At 47.8% G+C, this 16,829-nt stretch overlaps 1 protein-coding gene across 1 annotated transcript; it reads left to right on the top strand.

Moving 5' to 3' along the window:
- The first annotated feature begins 6 nt into the window (after nt 1-6).
- SIAH2 (siah E3 ubiquitin protein ligase 2) lies at nt 7-16,460 on the top strand. The gene is made up of 2 exons (XM_024769106.1): nt 7-263; nt 15,214-16,460. The coding sequence occupies exons 1-2, from the start codon at nt 225-227 to the stop codon at nt 15,769-15,771; spliced, it is 597 nt and encodes a 198-aa protein (XP_024624874.1). The 5' UTR covers nt 7-224; the 3' UTR covers nt 15,772-16,460.
- Nucleotides 16,461-16,829: the final 369 nt, after the last annotated feature.

The raw sequence follows: 16,829 nt of genomic DNA, 5'->3' as shown, positions 1-16,829 counted from the left end.
CGGCGGCTGTGATCTCGGGCCCCGGCGGCGGCGGGGCTGGCCCGGTGTCCCCGCAGCACCACGAGCTGACCTCGCTCTTCGAGTGCCCGGTCTGCTTTGACTATGTCCTGCCCCCCATCCTGCAGTGCCAGGCCGGGCACTTGGTGTGTAACCAATGCCGCCAGAAGTTGAGCTGCTGCCCGACGTGCAGGGGCGCCCTGACGCCCAGCATCAGGAACCTGGCTATGGAGAAGGTGGCCTCTGCAGTCCTGTTTCCCTGCAAGGTAAGCCCAGGTGCCAGCCGCGCACCTCCACCCGGCGACGTCCCGGAACTCCTGTGTCCTCCAGCCCACTCTCAGGCGCTGAGAGGCAGGTGGCATCTCTCTTATTAAAAAAAAAAAAAAAATGTTTACACCTTGTCTACGCTCCCCCATGCCCACCTGTCCACTTTGAGAGTAGCTCTGGGCTGACAGCTGCCCGATCACTGACCCCAGCCTAATTGGCACGCGATCGTTGTTAGAACGCTTCACGCTCTCCCCACCCGGAGCCTGCGTACTCTGCAGACGTGTACTGAGGCTGGGTAGAGCTGGGCCGCCCAAGTAAAACTTGGACCGGGAAGCTGACTATCTTTGGGGGATTGAGGGGGGGGGGAAGGGCGAACCAAACGCACCCTTTACCAGCGCTGGGCTTGGAAGAATTGCTACTGTATTCCTCCTGCACCCCGCGCCTGCTTTCAGCGCACCCCTGACACGTGGGAGCCCTCGGGAGGGTAGCTAAAAAAAGGGTGCCTACAGCCTGTTTTCCTCCAGCAACAAGAGAACCCTGTAAGCCACGCCTTTCCCTCTCCCAGGCTTCCAAGAACTGGGGAGTTGTGTTTTTTCACTAAGTGGGGTGAAAGCAAGAGTTGATGGGAATTTAACAGGAAGGGCACGCAGGAGCTGTTGTTACAGTTCTTTAAAGCCCATCACTTTATTTTTTATTTAGTTAAAAAATTATCGATGATCTTGCCAAAAAAAGCACATCACTGAGACAAGAAGTCAGGTGGAAGAGCAAGTTGTCGCACCTCCTTTCCCACCAATGTTAGGTTTAGTATGCATCTGCATAGGGTTTTTTCTAACCATATATACATGTGCTCTTCCGCAGCTGAATATAGAATCGTAGATGTCAGTGTCAGAAAGGTTTATATATGCACACATAAGTTTTTCTCCAAAAATGGCTTCTGCAACTTGCTGTCTTAAATTCGTTTCATCACACGTATTTTTCTATGTCTGCAACCTAGCTCTACCTCCTTGTATTTTAAATGACCGCCTAATATTGCATTGTGTGGTCATATTGTAGCATCTGTTTACCTACATCTGTCATTTAAAAATCTTCAGGAGCAGTTTCAGAGACATACCTCTCTATGTTACCTTATTATAACCTAGAATTTTACCATAAAGTTCACTCTCTGAACTTAGAAATAATGTCATTAATACTTCTGTGTTTTTTTGTAAAAGTAACTACTGTCTCTTGGGCCATTTAGGCTGTCTTGCGTTTCTCCTTGCTGCTGCTTACTTTTATAGGGCAAGAGCTTATTTTTAAATTAAAAATAGTCCACCAGAGAATTGAAGCTTGGGACTCAAGTCAGTAAAATGAGTGATTTAATTTGGTCTGTGCCCTACCACAAATCAGGTTTAAAATAGCATATTCAAATAAGGGTTTGAAGCCGTGTCTGGGCTATGGGTTTTCAGTCAACCTTAATAAATGACTCCGCTTTCAACTACTCCTCATGTAATGCTTACTAATTCACCCAGCCCAGTAGTAGGTTGTTATAAAATTTAGACAAAATAGTTCCAAAATTTTCTTAGGGTCATGAAGAAGGTGGCAGCCTAGTGATCAAGAGAAGGTTTGGCGATAGGTGACGTAAGAGTGGATATTTGAGGTTTGAGATATTTTGTGGGGCCTGGATGAGGAGGTGGTAGATGCCCCACAGGGTTTCTGGGGAGCCGTCTTCTCAGCCTTTCACTTTCCCCCAAACCTTCAGTGGCTGATAAAAGAAATTATTTTAGATGAATTGCAGGTCACAAATGAGCATTGGACATCAGTCAGCTATCCCTAATTTATTTTTAAAAAGCAGTATCATAAAAGCATTATGTTGCTCTCTAGAGAAAGGGAAAGGGACAGTTACAACATGCTGTCTGAAGTATGAAGTTTCACTTTCAGGATCCAAGATTCTGGTTCCTGTTGAAGCATGTGTGCTTTCCTAGTGTGAAGTCTCTCTTGAAGAAGAGTCCTCTTGGGAATCAAGGGTATCCAGCGTTTCTGTACATGTCAGTGATTTTTAAAGTTCCCATTCTGTAAGACTGCACTTGGACAAAGCCATCGCTTTGCAAGCTGAAATGAGACAGGGTCAGCCATCACCCTGCAGACCAGGAACCGAGCTTAGAAAGTGGCCTGGGGGCTCACTTTTGTGCGAATGCATATGTGTGAGATTTGTAGAGCTGGAGTGTGCATGCCTCAACTCTGGGTGATCAGTAATCCAGACTGTCGACAGGGCAGCTCAGCCAGCTAGTTTGGATCAACCAAACTTGGCTGGATACAGAGGCTCAGCAAGCAACTGCGATAATGTTTGTTGGGGAGGCCGAGAGCAATAGGGAATGGTGAGGCCTGTGGCAAACTTCAGCAAACTAGGTCTGCCTAGCAAGCCCTATGCTTCACACTTGCCCCTGCAAATCATAGGGACTGCCTTGTCACTTGTTCCTACCTGCTCTGAGTTTCTCTCATGGGCTGGCTCATGGGAGAAAACGGATGTTGGGTAAAACACCAGAAGCCAGGTCTCAGGAGTTGCCTAGCACTGCCATTGTTTGCCTGCGAGACCACCTCTGGAGGACTTGATGTCCTCATCTGTAATGAGGAGATTGGACTGTTCAACTTCTGAGGACCTGTAGCTTCCAGAATTCCATGAAAAGAAGGGAGGCTCTGTGGAATGCTTGTTGGATGCCCTTTGCGTGCCAGCTCCTTTGCGCGGGTCATCTTTTATGAGTTTGCTTTTCTTTTTCGCAGGTGAGGAAACAAGCGCCTATAGAGAGGTTAAGTGTTAAGTGACTTGTCGAGATCACACAGTGGACCAGCCCATAAACCTATATTCGGAAGGCACACATCCTTTGTACTACTCACTATGTAGGGATTTGGAATCTGAGCTTATACTCCAAGGCTCCAAAGCATAACTTGAGGTTGACACCAGTAACAAAATCACCCGACTAGATGAGTTCACCAGATGGACACATCCAGATGAGACAACATAGATGCTGACTCGAAAATTCATTGGCAGGAATGTTGTAGGGCTTGTTGGGTGAGAAGATCCGGCGGGGTGGCAGGGAGAGGAGGGAGGGAACCGCCGACAAACCTAATATTTGGGGGGATTTCAACCCAGCTCTGAACTGCTTGTGCTTCAGTCGCCCCCAAAATGGATGAGTTGCCAAATAGCTTCCTTATGTAGGCGTGGGGTCACATAATTAAAGGCTAGAGTCCTGCCAGCACCTTTGATAGAGGGCACCATATGCGCTATTAGCTCAGGTCTCCTTTTAAAAAAAGGATCTCTATCAGAGTATGGCTGTCTGCCACCTGTGGTATTTTTAGTCCATTCTATGGCCTGTGCCACACCTGAGAAGTTTAGGCATCCTATCCCCTTATCTCAAACCCACCGCCACCTCCGGGGAGCGTGGGTGTAGGGGGAGAAGTGAAGGTTGACACATCGGTGCCCCCCACTCAACAGTGTATTTTAATATCAGCCAAGTATTTCTCTTCGCAGCCGTGGGAAATGCTCAACCATCTCAGCCCACTTACACTGTGAGACGTTTTCTTTCCACTTTTTCTTTGGCTGCTCTGAAAGTTTCTAGCAGCATTATCACCAAATAATTACGGAACTGGAAAGCCTCTGTCAGATTAAGTCTTCCCTGCAGTTGGATTGTGACAGTGTTGTTAGTGTCGCTCAAAAAAAAAAGTCAAATTAGATAATCCAGCTGAAAGTTAAAAGCTCCTCAGTGTGGACTCACCTAGTCAGGTAGGGACAAATTGTAAATACCAGCAGGGACAGGTAATGCGAGGGACAGAGGCATCTGACGCGTGACCTCAGGTTCGGGTGACGTCAGGGGCAGCGGGGGTGGTTGGGAGTTGGACCACACACGCCACCTTCAAAGAGGGCAACTTTTGCCTGAGTCTGGCTGGTTGGCAGGGATGGGAATGTGGATGCAGCCATGCCAGACCTTTGGATTTTTTCAAGAAAAGCCAGAAATCTGGATTTTTTGAATGTTACATATCTCAATTTGGGCTTCCCTGGTGGCGCAGTGGTTAAGAATCCGCCTGCCGATGCAGGCGACACGGGTTCGAGCCCTGGTCTGGGAAGATCCCACATGCCGCGGAGCAACTAAGCCCGTGCGCCACAACTACAGAGCCTGCGTGCTAGAGCCCGCGAGTCACCACTACTGAGCCCGTGTGCCACAACTACTGAAGCCCGCGCGCCTAGAGCCCATGCTCCGCAGCAAGAGAAGCCACCACAATGAGAAGCCCGCACACTGCAACGAAGAATAGCCCCCGCTCGCCGCAACTAGAGAAAGCCTGCACTCAGCAACGAAGACCCAACACAGCCATAAATAAATAAATTTTTTTTTAAATCTCAATTTTTTTTTTTTTTTAACATTGGCCAAATTCAAATGTAAAGCCAGTACTTGCAGGCCCAACCAACCACGTCCGCAGACCAAATTCCAGCTGCCAGTGTGCAACCTCTGACCTGGTTCTCTTCTAGAAAGCATCCATTGAGCCTGGAAGTTCTCATTTAAATCTGAGCATGCGTGAACTTTGAAACTCTGATAGGCCCCAACTGTTACAGCTTATTCCCTTTTCATCTTTGTTTTGCCCAGAGAGAATGCCAACCTTCTGGCCTTTGGGAGACCTGAACTGTTGTCCCATTGACTAGATGTTTGACTTTGTACAAGGCACCTGAGTGCCTTTAGGAGAAGGAGTTGAACTAAATGATTATACCAAGGATCTTTTTTTGCCCTAAAATTTGGGAATCTAGCGAGCTGTCCAAGGGAAAAGGGCACTACGCAGGAGACAGGACTGGGTTCTCATCCTGGCTTTCTGTGACCTCAGTCCAGTCACTACTTCCTTGAACCTTTTTGTTCATCAGTTTAAAAGAACGGAGATAACCCCTAGCTGGTGGGCGCTCTCAGATCAGAAGTGCTGGAGAGGGCTTCTGCTTCACCAAATCAGATGGAAGATGGGTGGGATCACAGTGGTTGCTAGGTGATGGGTGATCAGTCACCTAAAATTCTGAGGATATAAGCTGATTTGCCAAAACAATTTCAAAGATCTCTTCTGAGCCTTAGTAATTCCCCTAAGACAAAATCCTTTACTTTGGAAATCGCCCCTGCTGTCCTCACTCCTGGCTGAAGTTGACCAGGTTGCCTCCTAAAAGCCTGTGCTGGCAGGCACTGGGGTCCAAGTGCATTTCTGGTGAGGCTCAAGATTTTCAAGAACAAAGTTGACAGCTTTTGAATATAAAATCAAGAACAGAAGCCCCAACTAGGAAAGAGTACCAAAGTTTAATGCTGATTCTACACAGAGTTGGCCAAAGATTTTTCACAGGTCGCCACCGCCTGGAACTAGACTAAATCATTGTTACTTAAAGGTGATCTTTAGTACAAGCAGAGCCAAAAGGTACAGCAGGTCTGACGTATAAAGTCCCCAGCCTAGGAATGGATTAGAGTTGCCCTTTTTTTTTGAAGCCGCATATAAAGTGCTGTATACAAATGACTACAGTAAGACCTCAGTGTAAAATGTCTTAAGAGCCAGACTTGTACATCTGATGAAATTTGTGAACTGTGACATTTCTCATTCCCACCCGTAAGGTCCTCCTCACTCCTTGAAAGGGGCACATAGTCGGTACACATTTGCCAGAGTGAACACCAGCCTTCAGAGCCATTGTGTGTTGCTGGTGAGTCACACAGAAAGGCTTCCTGAGCAAATGTGGTTTTTTGGGGTTCTTTTTAAATTTTTTTAAAAATTATTTTATTTTACTTTTTAAAAAAAAAATAAATTTATTTTTGGCTGTGTTGGGTCTTCGTTTCTGTGCGAGGGCTTTCTCTAGTTGTGGCGAGCGGGGGCCACTCTTCATCGCGGTGCGCCTCTCACTGTCGCGGCCTCTCTTGTTGCGGAGCACAGGCTCCAGACGCGCAGGCTCAGTAGTTGTGGCTCACGGGCCCAGTTGCTCCGCGGCATGTGGGATCCTCCCAGACCAGGGCTCGAACCCGTGTCCCCTGCACTGGCAGGCAGACTCTCAACCACCAGGGAAGTCCGCAAATGTGTTTTTATATTAAACCTGAGTGTACTTTCTGATGCTTGTGAGAGATACAGAAAATACCCTAGCAGAATTTCATCAACTTTGCCCCACGTGTGCATCTTTCTCCATTCGTTTCTTAAAAATTGGGAAGCTGTCATTCTCATTTCCAGTTGGGTAAAGGCTTTATTGTAATGAATTTTACACTGTACAGTGTCTGTGAGTAAAAGGTTATCCCCTTCCCAGTTTTCAGCCACAGACAGTGTCGAGATGGACGGAAGGTAACCTGTGTTAAATGTGTGGACCCGGGCCCTGTTTTATAACTTTCAATCAATAAAGGTAGTGTCTTTGGCTCACTCCTTCTTCCCCAGGCTACCTCTTACTCTGGTTGGTTTTTTTGGGTTTTTTTTTCTTTTTTTCTTTTTGCGGTACGCGGGCCTCTCACTGTTGAGGCCACTCCCGTTGCGGAGCACAGGCTCCGGACGCGCAGGCTCAGCGGCCATGGCTCACGGGCCCAGCCACTCCACGGCATGTGGGATCTTCCCGGACCGGGGCACGAACCCGCGTCCCCTGCATCGGCAGGCGGACTCTCAACCACTGCGCCACCAGGGAAGCCCATGATCATTATTTTTAATGTAGGACATATGGGAGATTTCAATTTGATATTATTTTCCGTAATCCCCACCACCTAGAATAGCCACTGCACCATTTTTGCATAGGTCCTTGCAAACTTACCGCTACATCAAAATATACAAACAAACAACGAAAAACAAGTCAGGTGGGAAATCCACATACTATTTCATAACCTGGTTTTTCATCTAACACATTGTGACTGCTTTTCCACACTGATAAATATTCCTTAAGATCCTGTTTAATGGCTGCATAGCATTGCAGTTCCATAACTCTGGAATGTTATGGAATGTAATGTTGATATGAATGTATCAGTTATTTAATCAAACTCCAGTTTGTGGTCATTTAAATCATTCTGTTTTCTTACTGTGTTTAAAAAAGAAAAGAAAGAAAAGTACTGCTATAACTGAAGCCCTGTGCATAAGAAAATAATTATTTCCTAATGATAAATTCCTAGATGTTGAATGATAGGGCCAAAGGGTAGGTGCAGAAATCAGAAGCTATTGCTCATACAGCCAAATTGCCTTCTCACGTAGAATCATTTACAATCAAGTGCCCACTTCTCTCCAGCGTCACCAGCAATGGGTGTTATCCTTTTGCTTTTTTTAATGCTGCTGCCTGCTTTTTCTCCCTCATGTAACATCAGGCGAGAGTTGGCCCCTCCTGATGACCCACTGACTTTTCATCAGACCCACCCCTGCCTTGGAATCCCCTGCAGCCCCAAGCCCTCTCTTCCTACAAACCATCTGCCTAGCCAGCCATCGCCCCACCCCTCCCACCCCATCCTTCTGAAACTCTGAGTCTAACTCTGGAGATAGATGTGCCAACAGAGCCCTTCTGAAGTAGTAGGAGCAGAGGAGTCTGGAGGCCTCCCTCAGTGGTGGTGTTGGAGCTGCATTAAAAAGGATGAGCAGGACTTCCCTGCTGGCGCAGTGGTTAAGAATCTGCCTGCCAATGCAGGGGACATGGGTTCGAGCCCTGGTCCGGGAAGATCCCACATGCCGGGGAGCAACTAAGCCTGTGCGCCACAACTACTGAGCCCATGTGCCACAACTACTGAAGCCCGTGCACCTAGAGCCAGTGCTGTGCAACAAGAGAAGCCGCCGCAATGAGAAGCCTGAGTACCGCAACGAAGAGTAGCCCCCGCTCACCGCAACTAGAGAAAGCCCGCGCGCAGCAACGAAGACCCAACGCAGCCAAAAATAAATTAAAATGTTTTTAAAAATTAAAATAAAAAGGATGAGTAGCAGCATGCCCACAGAGAAGGAAGGGATGGAAGATCCTGATGGGGCTGTATGGAAGGCCAGTGCTTGTAGAAAATGTTGTTTACCTGGTCCGAGCCAGGTGCATTATCTCATGTTATCCTCCTAATTACTTTGTAAAGGAAGTAGGACACAGTTAGCATCCCCCCTAAGAGATCTGCCCAAAGTTTGTTTGTTTGGGGAGCAGAAACTCCAGAATGTGCCTTATAATTACACATAACCTCCTGCCCTTTCTGCTACCAACTCCACCAGCTGAGGAACAGGGATCCCAGCCTCACGTAGTGGCTTTTGGAGGGATGGCAGTAGTGGCACCAGAAGGGGCCTTTTATTTAACTGGGCATACAGAATGCCCAGTTAAATTTGAGTTTCAAATAATTTTTTGATATAAGTATAACCCAAATATTGTCTGTAACGTACTGAGCTGCGTGTATCTGTATTTGCTACATCTGGCAACCCTGCCACTTCAGCCTTCTTGTGAATTCAGTTGCATTCACTGAGAAAAACGTCCAGAGGGATCGTGGCGCCGTTTGAAGGGTGGGCAGGGCAGTGAACGTGATCATGCAGGTGGGAGCTTGGCGGGAAGGGTGTACTGAGAAAGTCTGGACAAGGCCCATAACGCCTCTCACTCCAGCTCCTCCTTTACGGTGCTTTTGTTTGCTTGAACAGAGACTCTGAAGGGACCTTACGAAACTGGTTCTCCAAGCCACTGTGAGGTTGCCTGCTAGCTCGAGCTATGGTCAGATGAGAGGTATATTTGGTCAAAAGTCAACTTTTGTTTAACATTTCCAAGATTAAAAAGAACCCCCTGCCAGTCCAAGGAGTCTTTGTAAGGCCAAACGCACACACACCCCTCCCCAAGAGAGGATGTTCTCAGATGACTGCAATAATAAGATGCCAGACTCTTCCATCAAGTCACCTTCAGTAAGAAAACTCTGCCCCATAAGGCTCGTTGACTTTTTCGTAGGCAAAAAGGAGGAATTTTTGAGCCTAAGATGTGAATTAGCATTGCCTTCTCCAGAAGAAAGTTTTATAAAGTTAAATGTCAGTATTTTCTTCGCCTCACCGCTGTTTGACAGCTCAAGTACTGAGTGACACTGTCTTCTCTGTGAAACTGTTACTGCACTATGGGTAGATAGTTATGTCTTTGCACTACCTCATAGCAGAGGTGAGGAATATACCGTTTGAGTTAAGTGAAAATCCGATGAAGTTCTTAGAGGAAGGATGCTAGACAAGACAGATGCAGGGTGAGTATGATTATTATAATAAAGAAGAGATGTCACTTTCTCCTGTTGCCCACGTCTGAAATTCTCCACTGGTAATAACAGCTAAGGGCTGAGTAGTAGGTAGCTTTATGGACCCACTCAGAGGTGACTTGGTAGGTAGGTAGGCTCAATCCAAGGTTACACAGGACACTGGGTACTTGAGTTCTAATCACACCCACTCCACCAGTGGTTGTAAACACATTTTAAGCAAGAGGGACATATAGCCATCAAAACGACAAAAGCATCGTGTCTCCCCATCTATGTGAGGTTTCAGAAAAGCTATAAACACCCCACCACCACCCCTGGCACAAATAGTTTATGTAAATAAGGTGATAATGTGATATGCAGTGGATATTCTTATCTAATCTATAGTCCATATTCAAATTTCAGTGGTTGCCCCAGCAATGCCCTTTGTAGCAATTTTGGTTTCCCAGTCCAGGGTCAGACATTGCATTTGGCTGTCAGTGTGCATTCTGTGATGACGACGGCTTATTTAGATGGAAAGAAAGTGCACTTTGCTTTTGCTTACGCTTACTCCAAGACAAGGTCGTTTCTTGGATTTAATTCAAAAGTTTATAAGCATCAGCAGCACAATATATGTTGTACTTTGTTTCTCTTGAGCCATTCTCGTTTGAGGCGCTGGCAGACACTGCGAATACATTTCACCGTTTCCTAGGAGGTAAGCAGGGGAGGCGAGGCGGTTACCTCACAGTCCCCAGGAGGGACCTGCTTCTGTGCACGGCGCCTCCAGGGTCACAGACTGTTGACTGTGGGAGTCCAGCAAATCGTTCTTGAATCTCATGGACTCAGATTTGATTAAATAGGTGAGAAGACTTACAGGATCCATGACCTTAACTGGCATGCAAGCTAAGAATTCTGTTTATATACCCATTCCATAAATATAATATACCTGCGTTTCTTAGGTAAATAACAGGTGTCTAGTGTTTGACTACGTTTCTGACACACCTCGTCGTGTGTATTTGGGTGTCAAGGTGTCTGTATGCCAAAAAGGGAAAAAAACCTTGTCTAAATTCCAGCCTAAGTAAAACAACCTTCTAACCCCACGTCCAGAAAACAATTGGCACTATTTACTGCTCTCTGCAAAGACATCAGAATGAGGCACCGGGTCACATGTTGCCCTTTTCATGGCAGAACGTGTTTGCACAAGACTCTTGAGCCATCGGAACGTGCAGAGTTTCTAAAAGAGAAGTCAGAAATGTTATTTCAACATCGCTTTGTTTCTCACTCTGCTGGGCCGTCTCCCCCATGCCACACACATTCTTCTTTAGCTTTGGGCTCCTGTGTGTGTCCGTGTCTACCCTAACCTCCCGTTAAAGAGGTTCACTTAAAGCACATCCCACTCAGCCCCGGAAGAGACGAGCAGATACTTGCCGGTGGAGAAATCTCATTTATAACCGTGGATGTGTCCCAGGCTGCAGACAGCCCTCTGCGAAGCAGCCCAGGTGCTTTATCTCAGGAACAAGAGTGTGCAGTGAAGAAGCGGGCGTCTCAAGGAAAGCGGGCATCCTTTGAACCCTCCCCTTGGGTGGGCAGGCCCCAGCCAGACTGAGAGAAGGGAAGCCTCAGGACTTTCTTGCCAGAGGCCAGGGAAGGCTGGGAGGGCCTAATTACTGGTTACTTGTTTGTGAGGTACCGCCACCTCATTCCTTAGGGTGGGCTGCTTTCAGGGCTGTTTTTTCTCCTTGCCACCCAAGGAAGAAGTTCGTATTCGAACCTGCTTCCAGAAGCAGTGTATCTGTGGACGCTGGGTGTTGTGTGTGTGTTCCGTGGAGGGTACGGGGCATCAAGGCAGATGGAAATTGTCTTTTTCTCGAGAGTGGTTCTTAGACTGTCTGACTCCTAAGCTGTCGTGTGCCGAAAAAGAGCAGCAGAGGACCCGGAAACACAGGGCTCTGACCCTGGTGTGGCCACCAGTGCCGACGTGGCCAGGATGAGTCAGTCAGTCTGTGAAACGGGTGGAACCAGCGCCCCAGGCTCCCTCCACGCTGCACAAGCCATCAAGGTCTAGTCGTGCGTCAGAGCTGGCGTTCCTGAGCTGCCCTGGGTAGCGCCCGCCGGCTGGGCCGGTGACCAGCCCCACCCGCTTCCTGGTGTGGCCCCTCCTCGCGGCTGCGAGTGTGGCTGCCCCGCCGGGCTCTGTCACTCATTGAAGATCAGTGGCTCTCAACTGGGGTAATTTTGCCGCCCAGGAGACGTTTGGCCAGGCCTGGTGACATTTCTGGTTGTCAGAACGTGGTGGGTGGGGAGATGCTCTGGCATCTAGTGGGCAGAGGCCAGGGATGCTGCTAAACATCCTCCAGTGCACAGCCCCCCAAACCCAGACGTATCTGCTCTTTGTCAATAGTGCTGCTGTAGAGAAACCCGGAAAATAAACTAAACTGTCAGTGATGTCCCTGACGGAGCCTGGGCCCTCCTCCTCATTTAGGTTTTATCCCCACTGTTTGCTCCACTAACCCTCTGCTAGAACTGGATGGACCTGCACCATCCACAGTCCGCTTCATCCACAGTGAGGCTTCCCATCCGCCCTCTTCCTCAGCCTCTCCCCACTTTGAAATCACCTATCACCGCCCCCCACCCCGTCTTCCTTTGCATAGTTACCCGTTTTTCTGATGTATTTGAGCTGTTTATTGTTGCATGATGTGGCCCCTCTGACAGCAAACACCACAGGGGGCGGGATCTGCGCCACAGAGGTTGGCAGCCCTTAGAAATCCTTGGAGCTTGTCGAGAAAACACAAGCCCAGGGACCAGTGCCGTTTGGGTTTGCTCCTCAGTGGCACCTAGACCATTTTATAGACAGTCTCGGGGAATTCACAGACCCTGAAGCCTGCCCTCTGATCCCTGGAGGAGTGCCCCTAATGCAGGTGACAAGAACGTCATTCCAGAACAATGGCGAGACTGTCACAAGTATGAAGTGTGGCACAAGTATGTACGTGTGCGTGTGAGTGCACACACGTTGAAAGTTTAGATCTTTCCTTTTGAGAGATCACCTCTAATCTAGTCGTCCTAACAGTGGTGCCAGTGGTCATGAAGACACACCCTCACCCATGATGGAAAAGAGAAGGAATAGATCGGCATTAACGTTCAGCTTGTTTACGAAAAGCAGAGTAAGCACATTAACACTTTAAAATTGTATTTATTTAAGTTAATAGAGGCCGTAGCAAGATCTTTTCTCATAAGGTCACTGTCCACACAGATGCTAAGTAACGCCTGATCTATTCGTGTAATCTGGGGAGGTCCCCTGTTCTCTGTATTTGGGTCGAAGGAAGAGTGTGTGACTTGTAAGGCAAACCAATAATTCAGAATATAAATATTCCTACTTGAGTGACGCAAGGAAAAGTTCTAAAATGATTGCTAGGTGATAGATATTTGTTGTACGTTTGACTTCGTGAACCTGGAGTGGTTTGGGGCTTTGGGCTGGGGAAGAGGGGCAGGTGGTACTTTGCTGTACACTCTGTGCCAGAGTTCATCTCATTCCTGGAATTATTCCTAGGCAGCTGTGGTAAACAGCCAATGCTGAAAGGTCTTCAGAACCAAATATTGAGGGCTTGTTTCAGCCAGGGAATCTGCCAGGCTCTGGGCCAATTCTTGCTATTTTTATTGTGTGGATGTGTGTTTTTAAACACCCGGCAGAAGCGCCTCACCCATCACTCACAGAAAACCATCAGAAGGCTCTGTATTCCGAGCCTCACCCTAGATTTAAAACACAGTTAATAGAGGTGTGTCTTTTAGGGCCTTACACTATTAGGAACACAAACTATAAATATATATGGATAAATAAATTTGTTTCTCCTGATTAAGTTTCTTATACCTGTGCTTTTAAAATTAGTCTGTGGTTTTTGGTTTTGTTTTGTTTTTTGCGGTACACGGGCCTCTCACTGTTGTGGCCTCTCCCGTTGCGGAGCACAGGCTCCGGATGCGCAGGCTCAGCGGCCATGGCTCACGGGCCCAGCCGCTCCACGGCATGTGGGATCTTCCCGGACCGGGGCACGAACCCGTGTCCCCTGCATCAGCAGGCGGACTCTCAACCACTGCGCCACCAGGGAAGCCCTAGTCTGTGGTTTTAAAAGATGAACACACAATTCCTACGGGCAAAGTAAGTAACCGGTCAACTACTTCTGCCAATTTCTACTGAAGACCGTTATAATTCACTTTAGGTACAGAGGAGGAAGGAGCTGCATCTCTCTGTTTAAGCCACCCTCTTCTTCCGTATTAGGGGAGACTCATCTCCCTAAGGGTGGTAGCTGCCTTCTCTGCTCAGTATCCACTCAGTGACTACAGCTTAGGGTCTTGTAAGGAGAAGATGCTCAGTGTCTGCTTATTGCTAGTGATGAATTCAGCTGTAAAGATGAGAATGTGACCTATTTAAAGTTTATAAGGGGTTTATTCCCTAAAGCAGGGTAGGGAGAAGCAAAAACAGCTGTGGGGTTTGGTTTTGTGTTTTTAGCATTGGACATAGCATCTTAGAAAAATGACATGGGGCACTAACCTGGCCGTCCAGTGGCTAGGACTTGGCTCTTTCACTGATGTGGTCCTGGGTTCAGTCCCTGGTTGGGGAACTAAGATCCTGCAAGCTGCCTGGCATGGCCAAAAAAAAAAAAGAAGAAAAATGACGTGGCCCTTCACTCATCTGGTGTCTTCATGTCTCAACAGGGGGCAGGGGAATCCAAGTGGGGGAACCCAGATGGCATACCTGCCACCCTGGGCTCGAGGGGGATGAAGCTAACTTCTGGTTTCCCCTGAAAAGTCCATTCAGGTTTCCTCATCCTTGACAAAACAACAGCGTAGTACTCTGGGCAAGTGTCTACTTGTGAGCTGATTCTCCATCCGGTATCTGGGAATTAACATGGTCATTCTTATGAAGGTTGGGTATAGAAATCTAATTCCTTTTGGCGTGGTCTTGTCTCGTGATGGATGTGACTTATCCATCAGGAATGTCATCCTGAGTGCAGGGAGAAAAAGGTTTTGTTCCTACCCTATTAAGGCAGCGTTGGAGGGAGAGGCTGTCAGAAAACTCATCTAGGACGAGCGGCCACTCCAGGACCCACTTTAGTTCCCCTTCTTACCGGGCCTGTCACGAGGACCTGACCCACCGGGTCATGAAGAGATGTGCAGTGCACGTGGACTTGAGGAAGGGGTCTGGGGAAAGTCCAGCAGGCTCTCTTCTGCCCTGGGCTGGTCACTCCAGCAGCAAGCGCAGGGAACCACAGGGCAGCCTTCCCACAGGCTGCCTGCCGGTCACAATTTGAGCCAGGAAGAAGTGGACAGGGACAATGGAGGGGAATTATACTCTCTGCAAAATTGTCTGTAGGGGAAAACTAGTCTGGAGATAACATATATTCCTTATCCTACCCCTAAGCAATTCTAAATTCTTTTCAAAAATTCTTTAAATTCACAGAAAATAAGGAAAAGGCCAGATTTTCTAGGGCTGGCTTCACAATTTCGTTTGAGACATTTATAGTAAGAGCACTTGAGTTCTCATGTTTTTAAGTGTTGGAACAGGGGCAGGAATGCAGTTCATTCCTGGTTCGGGATGTGCCCCTGATTTTATGCACGGCAGTACTGAGGATGAATAGGCACTGAGACTCTGAAGTCTTCGAGGTTTAACTCCTCGTGAGCAAAAGTAGTTGAAATAAGAATGCAGTTTAAGTCTTGGAAACCTGAGCGGGTGAAGGCTCTTGGAGGTTTGGCCCCATAGAGGTTGAGGAGGCCCGATGTCTCACTCTGACTCTTTCTGTCCCCGCAGTACGCCACCACGGGCTGTTCCCTGACCCTACACCACACGGAGAAGCCGGAGCACGAAGACATCTGTGAATACCGCCCCTACTCTTGCCCTTGTCCCGGTGCTTCCTGCAAGTGGCAGGGGTCCCTGGAAGCCGTGATGTCCCATCTCATGCACGCCCACAAGAGCATCACCACCCTTCAGGGAGAAGACATCGTCTTCCTGGCCACAGACATTAACCTGCCGGGGGCTGTGGACTGGGTGATGATGCAGTCGTGTTTTGGCCATCACTTCATGCTGGTGCTGGAGAAACAAGAGAAGTACGAGGGCCACCAGCAGTTCTTCGCCATCGTTCTGCTCATCGGCACCCGCAAGCAGGCTGAGAACTTCGCCTACAGACTGGAATTGAACGGGAACCGGAGGAGACTGACCTGGGAGGCCACGCCCCGGTCCATCCACGACGGCGTGTCCTCGGCCATCATGAACAGCGACTGCCTGGTGTTCGACACAGCCATAGCACATCTTTTCGCAGATAATGGGAACCTTGGAATCAATGTGACTATTTCTACGTGTTGTCCGTGATGTACTGAAATGATTTGGATGTAGTGCTCTATGGTTAATAAAGGTTTTTATAGATGTTTTATTCACTGTGTCTTCACAAGTCAAGACCCACAGTTACCCCATGTTCTGTGTGAACGGCAGCTTCCCATCTGGCATCGGCTCAAGAAAGTTCATTAAACTGGGATGGAGGAGGTTGGCCTGTTAGTCATTTGGAGGCCGCTCTGTGACCTAAAATCAACTTTATTATTCAATTTCATTTACTTCCTGAACAGCACCTGACAGGTTGTTCGGGCTCCTCTAGACCCGTATGTTAGGAATCGGAGGCTCTTTCCTGCCTGCCTCCCTGCATTGGTCCCTGCAAGCTGACAAAAGCACAGTGACTGTCAGCAGATTCCTTAAGTTTACTTTTATCTTGTGTTTAAGGGGGTGTGAATCGTTTCAATGCAATTTAAACAGTGTTTCTCAAACCAGATGGCTAACCAATGTGCATAGAATCACCTGGAGGGCTCACCTGAAACATGCAGTCTGGGGAGCCTGCGAATTTAACAATCTCATCAGGGGATTCTTTCCAACAGTAAAGTTTGAGAATTAATGGGTTAAATTGTGGGAAAGCGTCCAGATTTTAAAGGTGCTTTAAGATTGCCCTCTGCTGATACTGTTTGTCTTTCTACTATTTCATCCACACACACCCCCCCACCACAAAATTAAAACTAGAACTACAGACCCCCATGAACACAGTCCTGAGATCTGGTCACTGTCTCGTGTTTGGGGTGGATTGCCTAGGAAAGCAAGTCAGATGGCTTTTGATGGCTCTCACGTAGTTTTTGCTCGTCACCAGTACAGAAGACCTGTTTACATGTGGCTTCCTTCAGTGGCCCTCCTCGACTTAGATGGTGGGAAAGACTAGATGAGTAGAGTTGGAAACGGTTTATAACCAGTGTCATCTGCTTGCTCTTTAAAGGAATGTGTTGGGTTTGTTTGTTTGTTTTTGCCACGTTCACTTTAGTTTTTTAATAAATATTTTTCAAAAATGAATATCCCGCTTCATCTTCTGAGTGGAATAATGCATATTTATTGGG

The sequence above is a fragment of the Neophocaena asiaeorientalis genome, unplaced genomic scaffold, assembly GCF_003031525.2.
Source record: "Neophocaena asiaeorientalis asiaeorientalis breed wild unplaced genomic scaffold, Neophocaena_asiaeorientalis_V1.1 scaffold118, whole genome shotgun sequence".
Taxonomy (NCBI): domain Eukaryota; kingdom Metazoa; phylum Chordata; class Mammalia; order Artiodactyla; family Phocoenidae; genus Neophocaena; species Neophocaena asiaeorientalis.
Note: the sequence above shows the minus strand (reverse complement) of the source record. Positions and strands in the feature narration are given on the sequence as shown.

Coding starts and splice junctions, on each gene's coding strand:
- SIAH2 (XM_024769106.1), top strand. CDS start 225: ATGGAGAAGGTGGCCTCTGCAGTCCTGTTTCCCTGCAAG. Junction 264..15,213: donor CAGTCCTGTTTCCCTGCAAG/GTAAGCCCAGGT, acceptor CTGTCCCCGCAG/TACGCCACCACGGGCTGTTC.